The following is a 20,439-nucleotide window of genomic DNA, read 5'->3' as shown; positions in this document are numbered from 1 at the left end:
CCGAAATACTAATCAATACTGAACTCTGGAAACAGAAAGATACTGGTCTATACTGATCCCTGGGGAAACAGAGAGATACTAATCAATACTCAACCTTGGGGAAACAGGGAGATACTGATCAATACTCAACCTTGGGGAAACACCGAAATACTAATCAATACTCAATCCTGGGGAAAAAGAGAGATACTGATCAATACTCAGCCCTGGGGAAACACTGAAATACTAATTAATACTCAACCCTGGGGAAGATACTAATCAATACTGAACCCTGGGGAAACAGAGAGGTACTGATTAAGACTGAACCCTGGGGAAACACCGAAATACTAATCAATACTGAACCCTGGAAACAGAAAGGTACTGATTAATACTGAACCCTGGGGAAACAGAGAGAAACTGATCAATACTCAATCCTGGGGAAACACCAAATTACTAATCCATACTCAACCCTGGGGAAACAGAGAGACACTGATCAATACTCAGCCCTGGGGAAACACCGAAATACTAATCAATACTCAACCCTGGGGAAACAGAGATACTAATCAATACTCAACCCTGGGGAAACAGAGAAATACTGCTTAATACTGAACCCTGGGGAAACAGAAAGATACTAATCAATACTGAAGCCTGGGGAAACAGAGTGGTACTGATTAATACTGAACCCTGGGGAAACAGAGAGATACTAACCAATACTGAACCCTGGGGAAAGAGAGGTACTGATTAATACTGAACCCTGGGGAAACAGAAAGATATTGATCAATACTCAACCCTGGGGAAACAGAAAGATATTGATCAATACTCAACCCTGGGGAAACAGAGAGATACTGATTAATACTGAATCCTGGGGAAACAGGGAGACACTTATCAATACTGAACCGTGGGGAAACAGAGGGATACTGATCAATACTCAACCCTGGGGAAACAGGCAAAGTTTTTCTGACAATCAGAAGGGGATCACTCATCCAAATGCAAATTAAACAGAATTTCAGGGAGTATGAAGCACAGGGACATATTAGTGAGCTGCTTCAGTCCATGTTGGTATTTAATTTCCATCTGAACTTCATCTCACCCTTCTTCATCTAACCCTATCAGCACAGATCTTTATTTGCATGAGCATGGCTAGCCTCTCCTTAAATGCATCTATACTATTCACCTCAATCACTTCCTGTAGTAGAGAGTTTTCACATTCTTAACACTGGGTAAAGAAATTTCTTCTGAATTCTCTATTGGATTTCTTGATGCCCATATTATGTTGATGGCCTCTGCTTTTGCTCTTCCTTACAATTGGAAACACATTTATCTATCTACTCTACCAACCTTTCCATAATTTTATTCTATTAGATATTCTAGGGTGGCAGGGTTGCATAGTGGTTAGCACTACTGCCCCATAGCTCCAGGGACCTGGGTTCGATTTCCAGCTTGGGTCACTGTCTGTGTGGAGTTTGTATGTTCTTCCCCTGTCTGCATGGGTTCCCTCTGGGTGCCTCGGTTTCCTCCCACAGTCCAAAGATGTGTGGGTTAGGTGCATTGACCATGCTAAATTGTCCCTTAGTGTCTTGAGATGTGCAGGTTAGAGGGATTAGTGGGGTACATATGTGGGGTTATGGGGATAGGGCCTAGGTGGGATTGTTGTCAGTGCTACCCGATGGGCCGAATGGCCTCCTCCTGCACTGTAGGGATTCTATGACTACTTCTCAGCCTTTTTCCAGGTTGTTCATCCTTCCTTGATAACCTTACTGTGATGGTATCATCCTTGTAAATCTGTTTTTGTTCTCTCTTTAGTGCCTCAACATTCTCTTTATATGATGATGACCAGAACTGTGAACAGTAGTCCACATGTAACCTAACCAAGGTTTTATAGATAAATTAGATACATTTATTTCAGGAAATAATATTTTAGGGTGCAGGATATGAATAATCTGAGACATGAATTTGGCAGCTTAGGAGGAAAAAGTAACAAATAGAGATTGATTCTTATTGAGTCAGTAATCGTTTTTGATTCAAGAAGACTATGAGCTTCTGACGTCACCAGTAATCCAATCAGTTTGATCTGTAACAAATCTATCAAAGGCAGGGGCTGTGATATGGGGACAGTGACATTCCTTTAGAAGCTGGAGTTGCAATGGCGGCACGGTAGCACAGTGGTTAGCACTGCTGCTTCACAGCTCCAGGGTCCTGGGTTCGATTCCTGGCTCGGGTCACTGTCTGTGTGGAGTTTGCACATTCTCCTCGTGTCTGCGTGGGTTTCCTCCGGGTGCTCCGGTTTCCTCCCACAGTCCAAAGATGTGCGGGTTAGGTTGATTGGCCAGGTTAAAAATTGCCCCTTAGCGTCCTGGGGTGTGTAGGTTAGAGGGATTAGCGGGTAAATATGTGGGGGTAGGGCCTGGGTGGGATTGTGGTCGGTGCAGACTCGATGGGCCAAATGGCCTCCTTCTGCACTGTAGGGTTTCTATGATTCTATGATTACAACAGGGACAACACTTTAAAAGCAGTCCATTGGCTTTGGGAATGTCCTGATCCCAGAGAAGGTGCTGGAAATACATTCTATCCTCATTGTTTCATGGAGTGCACTTTTTTCTATTGGGAACAACATTCATGATATTCCAGTTGCAACACTTATACCGACATTCTGGTAATTTCTGACACAAATTTAGTGCAATGCCAGTGATGAGCTAGATAATCCAAATTTCATCACCAAATCCATCAATGCAGCAATATCTGGCCCATTAATTTCCAGTTGAAGGAAAGGAGATTGAAGGCCTCCATGGTGAGCAGCCCAGCCATGGCCCAGCGACAAGGAAAGAGCACCCAATCTGAAGTTTCTCCCATGAAACAGGCATTCAGCCATTATATTGCAATTGATTAGCTCACCAATTACCAAATATCGAATGCATCAGGAGCGTTATAGAACTTCTGACCTCACAGATCATATTATGTAACTATTGTATTTGTATTGGAGTTAGATCTTTCAATATTAAAGGAGTTATATACTTTTGGGATGTATCAATGCTTTCTCTCCACTCCCTGCAACAATAAAAAGTGAAGTTGTATTTTTTATAACACCTTTCACATAGTAGGACTTCTCAAAGCCAATGAAGTATTGTTAAACCCCTTTTACCTATTATAATGTAGGAGATGCAACCAATCCAGTTAGCAAAGAACATTTGCTCTCAAGGGATTGCAAGGTAGCACGGTGGTTAGCAGTGCTGCCTCACAGCACCAGGAACCTGGGTTCAATTCCGGCCTTGCATAACTATCTGAAGTGGAGTTTACACGTTCTCTCTGTGTCTGCGTGGGTTTCCTCCGGGTGCTCCGGTTTTCTTCCACAGTCCAAAGATGTGCATGTTAAGTTGATTGGCCATGCTAAATTGCCCCTTAGTGTCAGGGAGATTAGTAGGGTAAATACATGGGATTATGGGGATAGGACCTGGGTGGGATTGTTGCCAGTGCACGCTCGATGGGCTGAATGGCCTCTCTCTGTACTGAAAGGATTCTATCATTCTATGCAGGCAGCTCCTTCCTATAAAAAAATGCTCCATAGACCATTAAAACACCAAAGAAGCTTATGGTAATTATATATGTGAATGGATCATGCTGAAAATGATAAACTCAGTTGCTTATCCAATGATCTGAAGTTCCACAGGAGCAGGGTGGTTTGGTCCCTGTGCCTTTGCAGTTAGGATTTCTGGTTTGGCACCATGGTTCCAGCCCCCATTTGCAACCCAAACAATTTTCCATGCTTTTAGAATCACAGGATTTCAGCACAAAAGGAAGCCTTATATGTCTCATCATACCCATGCCAATCTCAGATAAACTTGTGCCAAACCCGGCTCACCCACTGGAAATAACTGGCCTCATCCTATTTCTTCTGCTTTCTTGTACCATTTGATACTTTCCTTCTTCAAATGCTAACCTAAAAAAATTGTGTTTCAATCATCACCCCCTAGCCCCCTCTCCTATCCTCCCATTTTGTGTAATAACCCCCATTGTTACCGTTTGGCTGATACCTAAACAGCATGGCAAATTTGAAGGGCCAAATGCTAAAACATTCACTGATTCTAAGACAGAGAAAGCCTGATGACTCTGTGCCAACCATCGAATACGGCTTTTCTGAATGAATTTATTTAATAATCTTCCGATTAATATCTCTTTCCTGAGAGTTGGACAGAGATATTTTATGCAAGAGCTGGTTGGAAAAATATTGGATGGGAAGAGGAATCAGAGGGATTGTGCTGCATTTGTAGGAAGTTGTGCGTGGAGTCCGAAGAGATAGGAGAGGCGCTAAATGAATATTTTTCGTCAGTATTCACACAGGAAAAAGACAATGTTGTCGAAGAGAATACTGAGATACAGGCTATTAGACTAGACGGGATTGAGGTTCATAAGGAGGAGGTGTTAGCAATTCTGGAAAGTGTGAAAATAGACAAGTCCCCTGGGCCAGATGGGATTTATCCTAGGATTCTCTGGGAGGCTAGGGAGGAGATTGCAGAGCCTTTGGCTTTGATCTTTATGTCGTCATTGTTTACAGGAATAGTGCCAGAAGACTGGAGGATAGCAAATGTTGTCCCCTTGTTCAAGAAGGGGAGTAGAGACAACCCTGGTAATTATAGACCAGTGAGCATTACTTCTGTTGTGGGCAAAGTTTTGGAAAGGATTATAAGAGATAGGATTTATAACCATCTAGAAAGGAACAATTTGATTAGGGATAGTCAATACGGTTTTGTGAAAGGTAGGTCATGCCTCACAAACCTTATTGAGTTCTTTGAGAAGGTGACCAAAGAGGTGGATGAGGGTAAAGCAGTTGATGTGGTGTATATGGATTTCAGTAAAGCGTTTGATAAGGTTCCCCATGGTAAGCTATTGCAGAAAATACGGAGGCATGGGATTGAGGGTGATTTAGTGGTTTGGATCAGGAATTGGCTAGCTGTAAGAAGACAGAGGGTGGTGGTTGATGGGAAATGTTCATCCTGGAGTTCAGTTACTAGTGGTGTACCGCAAGGATCTGTTTTGGGGCCACTGCTGTTTGTCATTTTTATAAATGACCTGGACGAGGGCGTAGAAGGATGGGTTAGTAAATTTGCAGATGACACTAAAGTCGGTGGAGTTGTGGACAGTGCGGAAGGATGTTGCAGGTTACAAAGGGACATAGATAAGCTGCAGAGCTGGGCTGAGAGGTGGCAAATGGAGTTTAATGCGGAAAAGTGTGAGGTGATTCACTTTGGAAGGGGTAACAAGAATACAGAGTACTGGACTAATGGTAAGATACTTGGTAGTGTGGATGAACAGAGAGATCTCGGTGTCCATGTGCATAGATCCCTGAAAGTTGGCACCCAGGTTGATAGGGTTGTTAAGAAGGCGTACAGTGTGTTAGCTTTTATTGGTAGAGGGATTGAGTTTCGGAGCCATGATGTCATGTTCAGCTGTACAAAACTCTGGTGCGGCCGCACTTGGAGTATTGCGTACAGTTCTGGTCACCGCATTATAGGAAGGATGTGGAAGCATTGGAAAGGGTGCAGAGGAGATTTACCAGGATGTTGCCTGGTATGGTGGGAAGGTCTTATGAGGAAAGGCTGAGTGACTTGAGGCTGTTTTCGTTAGAGAGAAGAAGGTTAAGAGGTGACTTAATAGAGGCATACAAGATGATCAGAGGATTAGATCGGGTGGACAGTGAGAGCCTTTTTCCTCGGATGGTGATGGCTAGCATGAGGGGACATAGCTTTAAATTGAGGGGTGATAGATATAGGACAGATGTCAGAGGTAGGTACTTTACTCAGAGAGTAGTAAGGGCGTGGAATGCCCTGCCTGCAACAGTAGTGGACTCGTCAACATTAAGGACATTTAAAGGGTCATTGGATAAACATATGGATGATATTGGAATAGTGTAGGTTAGATGGGCTTTAGATTGGTTTCACAGGTCAGCGTAACACTGAGGGCCGAAGGGCCTGTACTGCGCTGTAATGTTCTATGTTCTATGTTCTATTTAATGTCCAGCAGGACATGTTAGTCCAAACTACTGTGCTAAATGGCATTATTTTTACCTGATGTTTTTTGCCATCCATTGTCATGGAGAGTGGCCTATATGTGATCTCATAGGTCTGGTTCTGCTGATGAGGCTGTATAACGATACTCTTGGGCCCAATCCAATACTCTCCATCAATCAAAGGCTGCAGGTTCCAGACCTGGTTGGTGCGATTGACCAGTACAATGCCATGGACCTGTGTAGTCCGAACTTGACAACTGAAGTTGATCACCTGTAAGAAACATAAAGAAACATAATACTGAAATAGTGAACTTTTTAGCACCATCTGTGCTGTATTCAAGCTTAGAAAGAATTGCATTGAACATTAATTTATGTGTGCTCTGTCCTAAGGCATTTCCTCAATTCATTGTCTGCTGATGCTTCGTCCTCAGCTGTTTCCTTGACAGTTTTTTTTTTGTCAGTGGTGGTTTTCCATTACCTTCCACTCTCAGAGGCAGGTCCCAAGTTAATCTTAGCCAGAATGGGAATCAAATTCATTCAGTTGCTATTATTCTGAACTACACGTTAACCATCTACCAAACTGAGCTAACCAGTCCCCGACATAGAGCATACAGCATTGATATTAATCATTCACCCAACTAGTCCATATTTGTGTTTCTGTTCCATTTGAGTCTCCTGCCTTCCTTCCTTATCTACCTCTAGCAGCATAGTTCCATGTTCCCTTCTTCATCATATTCTTCTCCAGCATCCCTTTAAATGTGTCTACATAATTCGCCTCATTTCCTTCCTGTGGTAGTGGGTTCCACATTCCCACGACTCTCTGGGTAAAGAAATTTCTTTGGAATTTGTTTTCCTGGTGACTATTGTGTATTGATAGATTTTTATTCTTCCTCACAACTGGAAACACTTTCTCTGCATTTACTCCACCAAAATCTTTCATAATTTAAAGCCTGCAATGAGGTAGGTCACCCTCAGCCTTCCTTTTTCAAGAGAAAAGAAATCTAGCCTCTTCATTATTTTCTGATGTGTGTAACCTCACATTGAGATATAATTCTTGTAAATCTGTTTTGCTCCCTCTCCAATGCCTCTTTATTATATTGTGTGACCATATATGTGTATAATATTCCAAATGTGAGAATCGCCTGTTATTTCTTGCAGATCCCTTCCCACATTTCACTAGTCTACAGCATTTGCCATCTCCATATTTACACCTTCTGGAGAATACTATTCTCATTCAGGTTCAGGTGGAGTCACTCCCTCCATTCCTGAAAATGAATTCCTCTTTCCCACACCAGCCCTTTACCTATGTGTTTATTCAATTATGCCAAAATCTTCATTCAGGGTAATTTGATCTCATTATTTGCTTCTTATTACTATTGGCAGACCTGGTATTTATTGCTTTGACCCCAATGTGGTATTGCATAGATACAAGAATTTCTCGAGGCCTGCTCATTATCACAACTTCTGCAGAGACTTTGTTTGGTGTGCATGACCAGGATTAATTGTGCTGCAGGTATAGATCCAGGAATTACAAGACTGTTAATTTAAAGTTGCTGATTTGAATTCAATGAATCTGTGGTCGACCACAAGAGAAAAATGTCTAATCTAGATTACTGGAAAATGCACACAAGTTCACCAATGTCCTTCAAGGAGGATGAACTGTCTTGTCTGTTCTATATATGATTCCATCCTGTCTGTTCTATGCTGTTCCACCATACTCTCAGGGTAGCCCAACATCATACTCTCAGGGTAACTGGATGTGAGCAATTGAGCTGACCGTGCCCAACATTCAAACACCAATAAGATTTGGCAGTACTATTCTCCCTTTCATCCCTTGCAGCAGCCTCTAGCTGCCTGTAAAAGAACTGGGAAATAATGATGGAAGCTCTTCAAGACAGCAGTCTTGGGCAGGAGTATGCAACAGCTGGTATGGGCCCTTATGTAAAACTCGTACCATGTCTTCATACATATTGAGTGTGGACAAGTGTAATGAAATTACAATAGTGAGATGGAAAACTGTGCCCAGGTATTAAGACTCTTTACGAGGCATGGTTTTGGGACACACCTGTGAAGAACTGGTACATCAGCAACAATTGTCATAATTCCTTGTATGAAACAGCAGCCCAGATGTTCTGCTTGATAATGTGGATAAAGCAGCACGGTTTGTTGATGCACCTCATTCAGCACTGCTGGTGGCTCCAGCCTACAGAACTGAAGTTTGTTTTGCCTCAGACATAGATGCTGCTTTCCAGTTCTGGGTGTTACAGCACAAATTATTTTATTCATTTACAGGGTGCTGGCTAGTCCAGCATTTATTGCCCATCTCTAATTGCCTTGAGAAGGTTGTGATGAGTTGCCTTCTTGAAACACTGCAGTCCAGGTGGTGTAGGTACACCCAAAGTGCTGTTAGGGAGGGAATTCCAGGATGTTGACCCATCGACCATGAACGAATGGTGATATATTTCCAAGTCAGGATGGTGAATGGAGGGGAACTGCCAGGTGCTGGTATTCCCAAGCACCTGCTTCCCTTGTTCTTCTAAATGGCAATGGTGGTGGGTTTGGAAGGTGCTACCTGAGGAGCCTTGGTGAGTTCTTGCCGTGCATCTTGTAGATTGCTACTACTATGTGTCGATGGTGGCACCTGTGAATGTTTGTGGATGGGTTGCCAATCAAGCGGGCTGCTTTGTCCTGGATGGTGTCAAACTTCTTGAGTGTTGTTGGAACTACATTCGTCCAGGCAAGTGCAGAGTTCGCCATCACACCGCTGCCATGGACCATGGAGTGCGTGGCTCTAGCTTCAAATGGTGCAGCAGGCTCAAAGGACCAAATGGCCTCCTCCTATCGCCCTATAACTGCTGGAGGGGCAAATGAGCCTCTGGTCCAGCATTCAGCAATCTAAAATCTTGAGCTCATGAAAAACTCTGTTACCTGCATCTTAACTTGAACCAAGTCCTCTCTTGGAGGACAACAATAATCTCTGTACTTGTTGACTGACACTGGCTCATTTTTAAGGTTATCGTATTTGTTTTCATCTCTTAAGAAACTTGATGTCGTTCAAGAACAAAGCAGCCCACTTGATCAGCGCTCCTTCCACTACCAGTGCACATTGGCAGCAGAGTGCATCACGTACCACAACGAGGTCCCTATGAGAACTCCCTCCAAACTCATGACCTCTATCACCTTGAAGAACAAGGGTGGGAACACGACCACCTGCAAATTGCCCTCCAAGTCACTCACCATCCTGATTTGGAAATATATCACCATTCCATCACTTGCTGGGTCAAAATGCTGGAACTCCTTCCCAAACAACACTGTGGATGTACCAAACTACATGAACTGCAGTGGTTCCAGGAGGGAGGTCTCAATCACCTTCTCAAGGGCACTCAAGATGGGAAGTGACAAGCAACATTGCTAGCAATGCTCACATCATATGAAATAACAATAAAAACATTTCCAAGATCTCTGCCCTCCTTCAATTCTGGATGTTTGTGCATCCTGATTTTTTTTGGTTTACCATTGGTGGGATGCCTTCAGCTGGCTAAGCCCTGGAATTCCCTCTCTAAATCTCTAAATGTTGCTGTTGATGTTCTTTTAAATCTCTCTGTGTCCTTCTTTAAGAAGCTCCTTAACTTACCTCTTTGCTCAAGATGATGATCGCCTATTCTAAAATCTCCTTATATGGCTCAATGTCAAAGTTTACTTGATAAAACTCTTGTGAGGTGCACTGGGATGTTACATTAAAGGTCCTATATAAATGCACGTCTCCGTTGTCTAATTGCACTGCAATTAGAGGAAAATGTTCATGGTGATTGCAGGACAGGCCACACACACAGTGAGTATATCTATTAGAATTACTCACTCCAAATTGTGATGGTGCCGTCTACTCATCTGGAACCATTGCAGTACAGTATATCAGGAAAACATTAGGCAACAATTCAAAGCTGGCATAGAGCACAATTATTATCTGTTCAGCTCAACCATTGGACCAGGTGAAGTGATGGACTTCAGCGGTGATATTAGTAGATAAACAAAGGAATGAAAAATGCTAATGATGATAGTGGAAAAACTAGGCCGACACAAGAAATGCCTCGCGGGTGCTGAGGAAAATGCATCAGCATTTGCATCATTTGCAAATTCAGGACTCAGACCTTCTGAATCATGAACAACTTGGCAGTTGCTCAGCGAGTCACCATTGCTGCTCTCCTGATTAGGGGATCACTTAGGAGTCAGCCGCAGGCACAAGCAAAATGCAAATTCCAAGTAGTAAAGAATGCACGGGTAGATTTACAATCAAACACATTGTGCCTTGGCATAGGGCAGCTGCTTCACAGCCCCAGGGACCTGGGTTCGATTCCTGGCTTGGGTCACTGTTTGTGTGGAGTTTGCACATTCTCCTCGTGTCTGCGTGGGTTTCCTCTGGGTGCTCCGGTTTTCTCCCACACTCCAAAGATATGCGGGTTCGATTGATTGGCCATGCTAAAATAAAATTGCCCTTAGTGTCCTGAGATGCGTAGGTTAGAGGGATTAGTGGGTAAATATGTAGGGATATGGGGGTAGGGCCTGGGTGGGTTTGTGGTCGGTGCAGACTCGATGGGCCGAATGGCCTCTTTCTGTACTGTAGGGTTTCTATGATTCTATGAGGGCCTCGATTAATGTGGGAGCCCCATGCTGGCCTGTGGCTTTGGGGCACCAATCAGAACCTGAGAGCTCTCCAACCAATGCAGAGCAACATTGGCCTCTGATTGGTAGAGAACACTTAGAAGTGGGAAAACACTCAGAGGAAACCCACAGAGACACAGGGAGAATGTGCAAACACCACACAGACAGTGATCCAAGGCTGGAATTGAACCCAGGACCCTGGCACTGTGAGGCAGCAGTGCTGACCACTGTGCCACAGTGCTGTTCATGAGTTCATTCGCCTAAAACCTTTTATAATTACATCTTACCTTCTAGATTATATTCAGAAGGGCCTGACAGTCAGGCCTCCTGAATCAGAATACGAAAACCGGCCTCTGATCACCATCCCATTGATTGCCATATGTGATCCTTGCCGGTGAGGACCTCAGCTGGTGAGGGGATAAGTCCAAGTGGGCCCGGACGATAGCGTCCAGGACATACTAATCGGCTTCTTGCCCTTTCTGAGCTCGAAGCCAATTCCGCCAGCAAATTAGTGCCAATAAGATCGCGAGAGGTGAAAAACTGGGCACGATCCTGATTTTTCACCTCCCGTTCTATCTTACTGGCTTGCCTCGCCGATCGACCAGCGGGACGAGCCGGTAAGATCGCGGCAAAAGTGTCGAACGAGTGAGAAAATTGAGTTTTTTCGGCAAATCACTGACCACAGTTTTTCAACACTTAGTGCAATGGAAGAGACGCCAGATGATTTTTGCCCGAATAGACTGTTACCCGCCCAAAGTAGCTGAAGCTGTACAGCGTTACAACAAGAACTGCATAAAGGTGCTAATGATGGACACACAGACAGTCATGCCAGGAACATGGCAGTCAAAAGAAGTGTCACAAGATTCAGTGACAGAGAGCTGAGCCATCTGCTGGATGCTGTGGAGGAGAGGTAGGCAATATTCTACCCCCCAAATGGGTGATAACTTATGGTTCAGGCGGGTAATGTGACCTGGGAGGCCGTGGCAGCGGCTGTCAGTGTCTGTGCACCGGCAAACAATGCAGGAAGAAACTGAATGACCTCCTTCAGGCAGGAAGGATGAGTGTCCAACTCACCCTGCCATCAGTCCCATCTGCTGCGCCTGCAATGTTGATCCCTCTGCCCCCACCCCCCCCCCCCCCCCCCGCCCCCCGACATCCCGCTGCCTTCCAGTATCCGACCCCCCCGTGCACCTTCCTCCAAACCCTCTGGCAATCCCCGTCACAACCACTGCCTGCCAAGCCACAGCCCCAACAAAGCCCACCCGATCGACGCCACCCCTGATACCTCTGACACCCCTGGGTGTTGGATACTGGAGTGCCCTTGGGCCAATGGGCACTCTGAGGGAGGAGGAAGGGCTGGAGCCCATGCTGGGGGCTTCCACCCAGGAGACCTCAGGTGTCCCCAGACCTTCTGAATCCCCTTTTCCTGCTACCGGAGCACCTCATGGGCAGCGGGATGAACAGAGTAGCACAACTACATCAGTGTCATCCAAATGTCGGCTGGGACCCTTGAGGTCTCCCCCCCCCCCCCCCCCCCCCCCCCCAAGGCGATGCCTGCCAAGGACATCACAGGCCATGGGGTGCGGAACATAGCTGAGCATTTCCACTTCCGATGTGCATCTTGGGGGCACACCTAGATGCAGCAATAGGCCTCATAAGACTAAGAAGTTGTAGAGTCATTAAGAGGGCACAGGAGAAGGGCTGCACTAGTTAGGTTTAGGAAAATAGACGCTGATAACGATCACCTCCACCTGTTTTATAGCATTGTTAAATATCACCCTTTCAAGTTATTGCACTGTTAGTTTCACCAGTAAATGTTATTACACCCCCTGTATGTGATTCTCCCCCCACAGGGATGACCATACCCTGGCCACATACATAGAGGCGCAGGGCATGGTGCTGCAGCATGAGGTCCTTTGCCCTCCGAGCATGCGCTCCCCAATTCCCAGCACCTGTGCCAAACCCCTGCCTGCTGTGGAACTCCAAGCACTCATCCCAACCTATCTCAGCAGTTGGGGCCCTGTCGGTCCACAGTATCAGACGGCCTGCCCTGGCATCCTCAGCACCCACCGGACCCTGGGTCAATCCTCCCCCCATCTCCCAGGACTCCCCCACCCCCAGGGCATTGCACCGCTCACTCGTGCCCCCAACTCTAACCCAGACATGGGCCCAGGCGCCAGTATGCAGCTGGAGAACAGACTTGTGTGGCACCAGGGCAGCATCACAGTGTACTGCAAGGCAAGTCGTCGTCACCCTCTTGCCTGGACCAAAAACTCATTAGCACGGCCAACCTGGCCCATCACCCTTTTGTGATGTCAATGGCACCCTTGAGAATTGAAAGGGTGATGTAGGCAGGGCAGTTGGAAGAGGATCAGGAATGGGGGGGGTTATGGCTCCCAGGGTCTGGTGGGCGCATGGGGATCACAGCTGCCAGACAACGCGCCAGCTATTGGGTAAATTTTGTTGTGATGAAGACCTGCCTCGCTGCCCTGCCCTGCCAGACCCTCGCCAGTGCCGCCTGTCCTCCATCCTCCCGCTCTTTCTCGGCCTCTTCCTCCACATCCTCCTAGGCCTGCTCCTCTTCCTCCTCCTCCAGGATGTCTCCCTGCTGCTGCACCAGGATGTGGAGCATACAGCAGACCACAATGATGTGGGAGACCCTCAGGTGGCTGTACTGAAGGGCCCCACCAGCACGGTCTCGGCAGCGGAACCGCATCTTCAGGAGTCCAATGCACAGCTAGACGATGGACCGGGTGGCAATGTGGGTCTCATTGTAGGGGTTGCTGCCTCGGTGTCTGGCCTCCACACTGGCATCATCAGCCAAGCCCTTAGCAGGTAGCCCTTGTCCCCCCCACAAGACATCCTGGCAGTCTGGCCTGGTCCTCAAAGAAGCCAGGATGTCCGAACTCCAGAGGATGTAGCTGTTGTGCACGCTCCTGGGCAGTGTGCACACATGTGTATGATATTCATTCTGTGGTCGCAGACAATCTGCACATTCAGGGAGTAGAACCACTGCACTGATGAACTGCACTGACCATGTGGGGACCACAGAGTGACATGCATGCCATCTACAGTTCCCTGCACATGGGACATGCCAGTAATGGCAGCGAAGCCCACAGCCCAGGCTTCCTGTTGGGTTGAGCCCATGTTGAAGTGGATGTAATTGCCAGCCTTGGCGAACAGGGCATCCATGATCTTGCAGACGCACTTGTGCATTGAGGGCTGCGAGGTATCGCAGATGTCCCTGCTGGAGGCCTAGAAGGTCCCGGTGGCATAGAGGTTGAGGGCTGCCGTGATCTTCACTGTGACCGGAAGTGGGTGTCCTCCTGTCGCTCAAGCTGCCAGGTTTGCGAGGACCTGACACAAGCGCTGCACTGTCTCCTTACTTAGAGCCTGTGGCGGCACGCCGTTTCCGAAAGCTCATCAAAAGACCTGCGGATCCTATTGGCCCTCTGTCTCCACGCCGCCACCACCCCGCCCCTGGAAGGAAGAGCAGCCATGGCCTAGCCCTGATCGGTGGCTTCTTGCCCTCCTGCTGTGGCCTCTGGCCCTGAGTGGCTTGCAGTGGCCAGACATCTCCCTCCTCCTCCTCAGCGGCCACTACAATGATTGCCATCTCAATTGCTGCAGGAACAATTAGTACAATTCTCCATCCTGGGCCCTTCACTCCTCCCAGCAGCAAGAATCCCCATTAGTCTGGACGCTGGCAACCCAACACCATCCCCAGTGCCATGCATCACCTCAATGGGTTGCCTACCATTGACACATTCTCGCCACGTTGGGCACGGAGAGCATACAGGTGCCTGTGTGAGGGTCGCCTTTGGGAAGTTTTGAAGCATAGACATGGGTGCACCCACTTGGATGTCTGATCCAGTGGCTTCCAGGAATGGCTTGCATTTCAGCCAGACGGTAGAGAAGCACCCCCATGATTATGATGGGATGGGTTCCCATCAAGGGCAGCACTGCAGAGTACATGCAATGTGAGGAGCCGTGCTAATACCTGCAGAGCACCCATGATTGGGGCAACAGCTGACAGAGCTGCTGCTCGTCATATTAGTGGGGCCTGGGATGCAAGGTCTGCTGTCAGCCATAGACAGACAGCTGGGCAACCAGAGTGATATTCGTAGTCGACCTCATGTGAAGCCTCTCGGGGGTCGGTCCACAGCCATGGAGAATGTGTGTAACATGGGCCCTGAGCCACTGGCGACCCCTGACCAGAGTCTCCCCAAACCCCAACATCCCCATGCAAGCCTCCCCACCCTGCACCAAGGCAACGGCTGCGAACTCCGCGCCCCCCCCCCCCCGCCCCCCCACTGCTCCCCAACACTCCGGGTATGGTGCTCAGTGGGACTCACCTCCTTGCTCCCCTTTGCTACTGCTGTACATGGCCCAGACTTTTATAGACCATCTGTGATTAGCACCGATATGAAGTCAGGCCGGAGAGGTGGGAAAGATACAGAGGGGTTGGGGGGTGGTATTGAAATCCATTCAAATGCATGCAAATTGATGTTTTGCCCAGTTTAGGCACGAAGCTGTTCGCATCAGGAAATCAGGAAAAAGTGGCTGGGAAGACTGCTTGATGCCGGGCGCGAATCTGATTTTTTGGCTCTTATTTTCCAGCCTTGCCGCACCAAACAATCAGTGCAGCAGGCCGGAAAGATCGCGCTCCTGGCCGACTGTCATAAGATCTGGAGAGAAAACCGACTTGGAGAGAAACACGACTGTTTTCTCACCGAAAACAGCACTGCCCTTCAGAAACTTGTCTCAAAGTGCTATAGAGATAATGAAGTACTTTTCTGAAGTGTACTGCTGCAGCCAGGTTATGCACAGCAAGTGGCTACATCAACATGCTAATGACCAGATAATTTGTTTGGACAGCATTGGCTGAGGGATAAATTTTCAGATGCGAATACACATCAAAATTTCGACACCACAACCACTGTCAGCAGTTGTTTCCTGTTCCTTCTACAACCTGGCATATGGCCCACATGGCCTGACAACATTGTAGATTGTGTCAAACTCCATCAGCTTAGCCAATGAGTTCTGGGAGGGTAAAAATGTTTGTGTAAACTGGCCTTGTGGGCATGATTCACCTGACTACCTGTTTAGAGGAACACATATCTGACTACAAATGATCTTAGCTCACTCGGGATGTCTCCTTTCATCCAGAATAAAAAACATTACGTGTTTTCCAGTGTTTTTTGCTGGAAATGAAAATATGCAACATGGTTCAGTATGTTTATCCAGTCGTAATTGAAAACATCCAGTCTGTCAGAATTTATAGAATGAGTTGCCCATGATCATTTACCTTTTACAATAATGCTGCACTGCACATCACAATAGTCAATGGTCTCATCTGCTGCTTGCTTTTGAACTGGCTCTCCTGTACTCAGCATAAACTGATTCCCCATCCCCTGAAAGCACTCAGCAAAACTGCAATTGGCACCTCTAAGCATATCTCAAAACCAATATCGAGCATGATGTCTGACATAATAACTATGCCAAGTGGGAGGTTTTCGCCTATCGCTGGCATACAATCAGAAATCTAAAAGAAATCCCGAGGTTTTACATTGAGTAGATCATACCCAGTGCTCCAGAGAAGCATTTCTTATGCAACACCCTAATACTAATGCTGGCTCACATTCCTGATTAACTGGTGGACTAATGTGGCATTAATCAAAATGCAGCATTGATCCAATGGGTCTGAATGATCAGAGATAAACAGGAATGTCCCCCTTCATTCAGAATCCAGTGGTGGGCAGGGACAAGACATGCTTGTTGGACCCGTTGTGCTGTACTCCAGCTCCTCTTGACTCACAAACTGTACTGTAAAGATATTTATCTCTTCTACAAAACAGTCCACACATTTCTTTAGCTGCCTGGCTTAAACTTGGAAGACACGTTAAATATGACACTTGTGGTCATGTTAAAATACTTAACTTGCCAATTCATCAGGGCGGCACAGTGGTTAGCACTGCTACCTCACAATGCCAGGACCGGGTTCGATTCCAGCCTTGGGTAATTATTTGTGTGGAGTTTCCATGTTCGGCCCGTGGCTGCAGGGGTTTCCTGCAAGTGTTCCCGTTTCCTCCCACAGTCCAAAGGTGTGCGGGTTAGGCTGATTGGCCATGCTAAATTGACTCTAGTGTTGGGGGATTAGCAGGGTAAATGTGTGGGGTTACGGGAATAGGACTTGATGGGCCGAATGGCCTCCTTCTGTACTGTAGGGATTCTATGATTCCTTCCACAGCGAAAATGTTCAGGTTAGGTGGATTAGCGATGGTAAATGCGTCGGGTTATGGGGTTAGGGCGGGGGGGAAGGCCTGGGTGGGATCCTCTTTTGGACAGTTGGTGCAGACTCATTTGGCCAGGTGGCTTTTTTCTGCATGGTAGGGATTTTATGGTTCCATCTACTAGGGGCGGCACGGTAGCACAGTGGTTAGCACTGCTGCTTCACAGCTCCAGGGTCCCGGGTTCGATTCCCGGCTCGGGTCACTGTCTGTGTGGAGTTTGCACATTCTCCTCGTGTCTGCATGGGTTTCCTCCGGGTGCTCCGGTTTCCTCCCACAGTCCAAAGATGTGCGGGTTAGGTTGATTGGCCAGGTTAAAAATTGCCCCTCAGAGTCCTGGGATGTGTAGGTTAGAGGGATTAGCGGGTAAAATATGTGGGGGTAGGGCCTGGGTGGGATTGTGGTCGGTGCAGACTCGATGGGCCGAATGGCCTCTTTCTGCACTGTAGGGTTTCTATGATTCTATAACAGGTTGGCAGCCCATCTTTTGTTTTACCTCAGTTCTAACCAGGCCAGCTGGGTGGTGGTGGACACAGGGGGGATGGTATGGGTGAGAAAGGTCAATGAAAGGCAAGTTGATACCACCTTCAGCTTAGTTTCTCAAACTGGACAAAAAAAAACAATCTTACTCCTCTGATGTAAGGAAAAGAAGCAACATCCCACTGGACTGTAATCCAGTCCCACACATATTTCCAAGCAGCAAGGTGCAGAATACCAGGAACGGAGCACCATGCTGACTGGAATAGTGTAAAACACACAGAGAGACCAGTAAACAGCTAAAGAGAAAATATATCTTATAAGGAAGGGATGGGACAAGAGTGGGAGGCTGGTATTAGTGTGGGATGACCAAGATAGAAATGATGCACTAGTGTACGGAATGGAAAGGATTTATTCCCTGATAGGCTATTGTCCCGGTGGACCTGATTCCAGGGAGATCAAACTTCCAGCAACATCAGGCAGGAGCTTTGTGTGCTAATGCTGAGCAGGCCCATCTTCACTCCTGCCAAAGGTGGGTGGTGTAAGTCTGGAGGAAGTCACTGTTAATTAGCTGCAATCAGGGGACGATGGCTGGAGGCTTGGGAGGTAGGTCTGTGGTAGCTGCTTGTTTGAGTTTTTAGTCTTAAACTCTGTCAAATTGAATGTATTTGAGGTTGGTAGATGGGTGGATGTGTCCTGTTGCTCTATAATTTCATCCTCTCCTTCAAGGTGTAACCTCAGGTCAGCCAGATGTGGTGAACAAGCACCTCCCATGCTGGCAGTTTGCCAACCACATTATAAAGAGGACTGTGCATTAGCGATTTCACTTAACCCTCCAACCAGCTGTTGCTCAGTGTCTCCTGACTACCCAATTACACGCTTGTCAATGATTCACTAACAAAAGAAACAAGAATCTGGGCTGTACACACTAGAAGGTTGAAGGCTTGATCCCTGCTCTATGTTGAGCAGGCTGATCCAGCCAAGCAGTTGGAGAGCTGGGATAATGCGTCAAATGCCCTGATCCATGGGTTGGGGAGAGGAGGAAATCAGACAGGACATTGTCGGTGGTCTGAAGACAATTGTTGGACAAGGACAGATCAGAAATAGTTGTGATGTACTCAGGAACACCAAGATAGTGGAATCCTCTAGTGGGATTCACTCCAGGACAAAACATGGAAACTGAAGTTCTTCTGCAATCTATAACTGGAGTATAACAATGATCATGTTTCAATCTACAATTGACCATGGTGGGGGGTATTTTCCACGAATGTTTTTGGCGGGGGGATGGAGGTGGGCTGGAGAATTGAGGGGGAATCCCAAAACGGGTTTCCCACTGATATAATTTCCAAAATTGATTGTCCCCAACACTGCCAATAGCGTCATGGGGTTCCCACCATGAAAAGTCGGGAACCCCATTACCATAAATTACCGTATACTTGGCGGGTTCCCATTGTATTATCCCCCCACATAAAGATTCGACCCTACCACCTCCTAAGGCATGTTGTCACATCAGTGAGGTTTATAACTGAATTTGTAAAACAGGAACTGAGTGAACGGTTCCCGCCAGGGACACACAGTTAAGTACTGCTGCTGGGGTGGGGGGGGAAGAGTATCATGCTCAGGCAGCTATAATTCACATGCCTACCTGGAAAACAAGTGCCAAGATAGTGGAACCCTCTAGGGGTATTTAGGCAGTGCCAGGGGCCAACAGCTGGACTAAGGGCAATGCCAGGGCTAGTGTCAGTGGGCAGGGTCAGGGCTAGTGCCAGGGGGCAGGGTCAGGGGTTGTGCTAGGGTGCTTCTGTTGGGGTAGGCCATGACGGGGGAGGGGATCCCATGCCCATGAGGGGTGGTTCCTCATGTGTCATGGGGTGGTGTTTCCATGTCTATGTGGGGGGTCCTTATTTTTATATCTTTTAGATTGGGGTGCCCTTGATCTATGATCAGAGCCCATCCCGCCAGTGTGATGTTGTGGGACTCACCTTCTGCATTTGTTTTAACGTAAGTTTAAAAAGAAATGGTGGGAAAAGCCAGCAGTGGAGCCAGCGGGCAGCAAAATGGTTTTCCTGCCTCAGTTGACACTTATTTAAAAAATGAGAAAATTCTGCCCTGTGTTTTCAAAGCACACAAGTAATACCCTATCAGTGAGGCAAATTGTGCTGAGTGTTGAATGCACACACACTTGTTTTCCCGGTAGGCACGTGAATCATAGCTGCCAAGCAGACTGAGGCCAATTGCGGAATCAAATGTCCTGCTATAGCCATAAATGAGATGAGTTCACTCAAGATGGTGTGTGGGACCAGCCACACACCATCTTGAATTTACACAATAGTCAACAGCAAGCGCCATCTTGAGTGTGGGAGGAAACCGAGCACCTGGAGGAAACCCATGGAGACTCAGGGAGAACGTGCAGACTCCGCACAGTCACCCAAGCCAGGAATCGAACCCAGGTCCCTGGCGCTGTGAGGCAGCAGTGCTAACCACTGTGCCACAGATGTAGTCAGTTTGAGGAGTATGATTAGTTGGGTGCTCAGAGATTATTCGGGTATTGATGGGATAGTTGGGAGGCTGAGGGATCAGTCAGGTCTGGCAGGGAGGGGACAGTTAGGTGATCGAGTCTAGTGGGTAATTGGGTAATTGGGGAAGGTACTTGGTCTAGATGGGAGCGTAGTCGGGTGGAATGGGGGTAGCTTGGTGGTCGGGTGGTAGTCAGGTCAACTTGGAGGGGTGATTGGGAGGGCGGTGAGGTGGAGGGTCAGTTGTGATGATCAGATGATTAATCATTACACTGGTTAATCACTAAGTTAGACCAGGTATTAGACAGTGTCACATGTCCAGGGTACGTTTCCTGATAAGTCCTGTGTTTCTAGCCCAATCGCTACTCTGGGCTGTGTTGGAAACATTTATGCAGAATCTGGGGCAGTGTAAATGAGTCCATTGGGGGTTTAAACTTCCTAGGTATGTCTGTTTGCCAGGAAAGAGTTCTGATGCACAGCTCCCAACTTATGTTCCATTTCCAACGATCCAGGGACTGGA

At 47.2% G+C, this 20,439-nt stretch overlaps 1 protein-coding gene across 1 annotated transcript in view; it reads right to left on the bottom strand.

The window, feature by feature from the left end:
* Positions 1–20,439, bottom strand: part of LOC144493118 (hydrocephalus-inducing protein-like) — a 182,603-nt gene that overhangs the window by 27,568 nt on the left and 134,596 nt on the right. The window contains exon 20 of the mRNA XM_078212020.1: positions 6,036–6,248. Coding sequence (XP_078068146.1) covers positions 6,036–6,248 — 213 coding nt within the window. The remainder of the gene's footprint in view (positions 1–6,035; positions 6,249–20,439) is intronic.

The sequence above is a fragment of the Mustelus asterias genome, chromosome 4, assembly GCF_964213995.1.
Source record: "Mustelus asterias chromosome 4, sMusAst1.hap1.1, whole genome shotgun sequence".
Taxonomy (NCBI): domain Eukaryota; kingdom Metazoa; phylum Chordata; class Chondrichthyes; order Carcharhiniformes; family Triakidae; genus Mustelus; species Mustelus asterias.
This window is presented reverse-complemented; position numbering and strand designations above follow the sequence as displayed.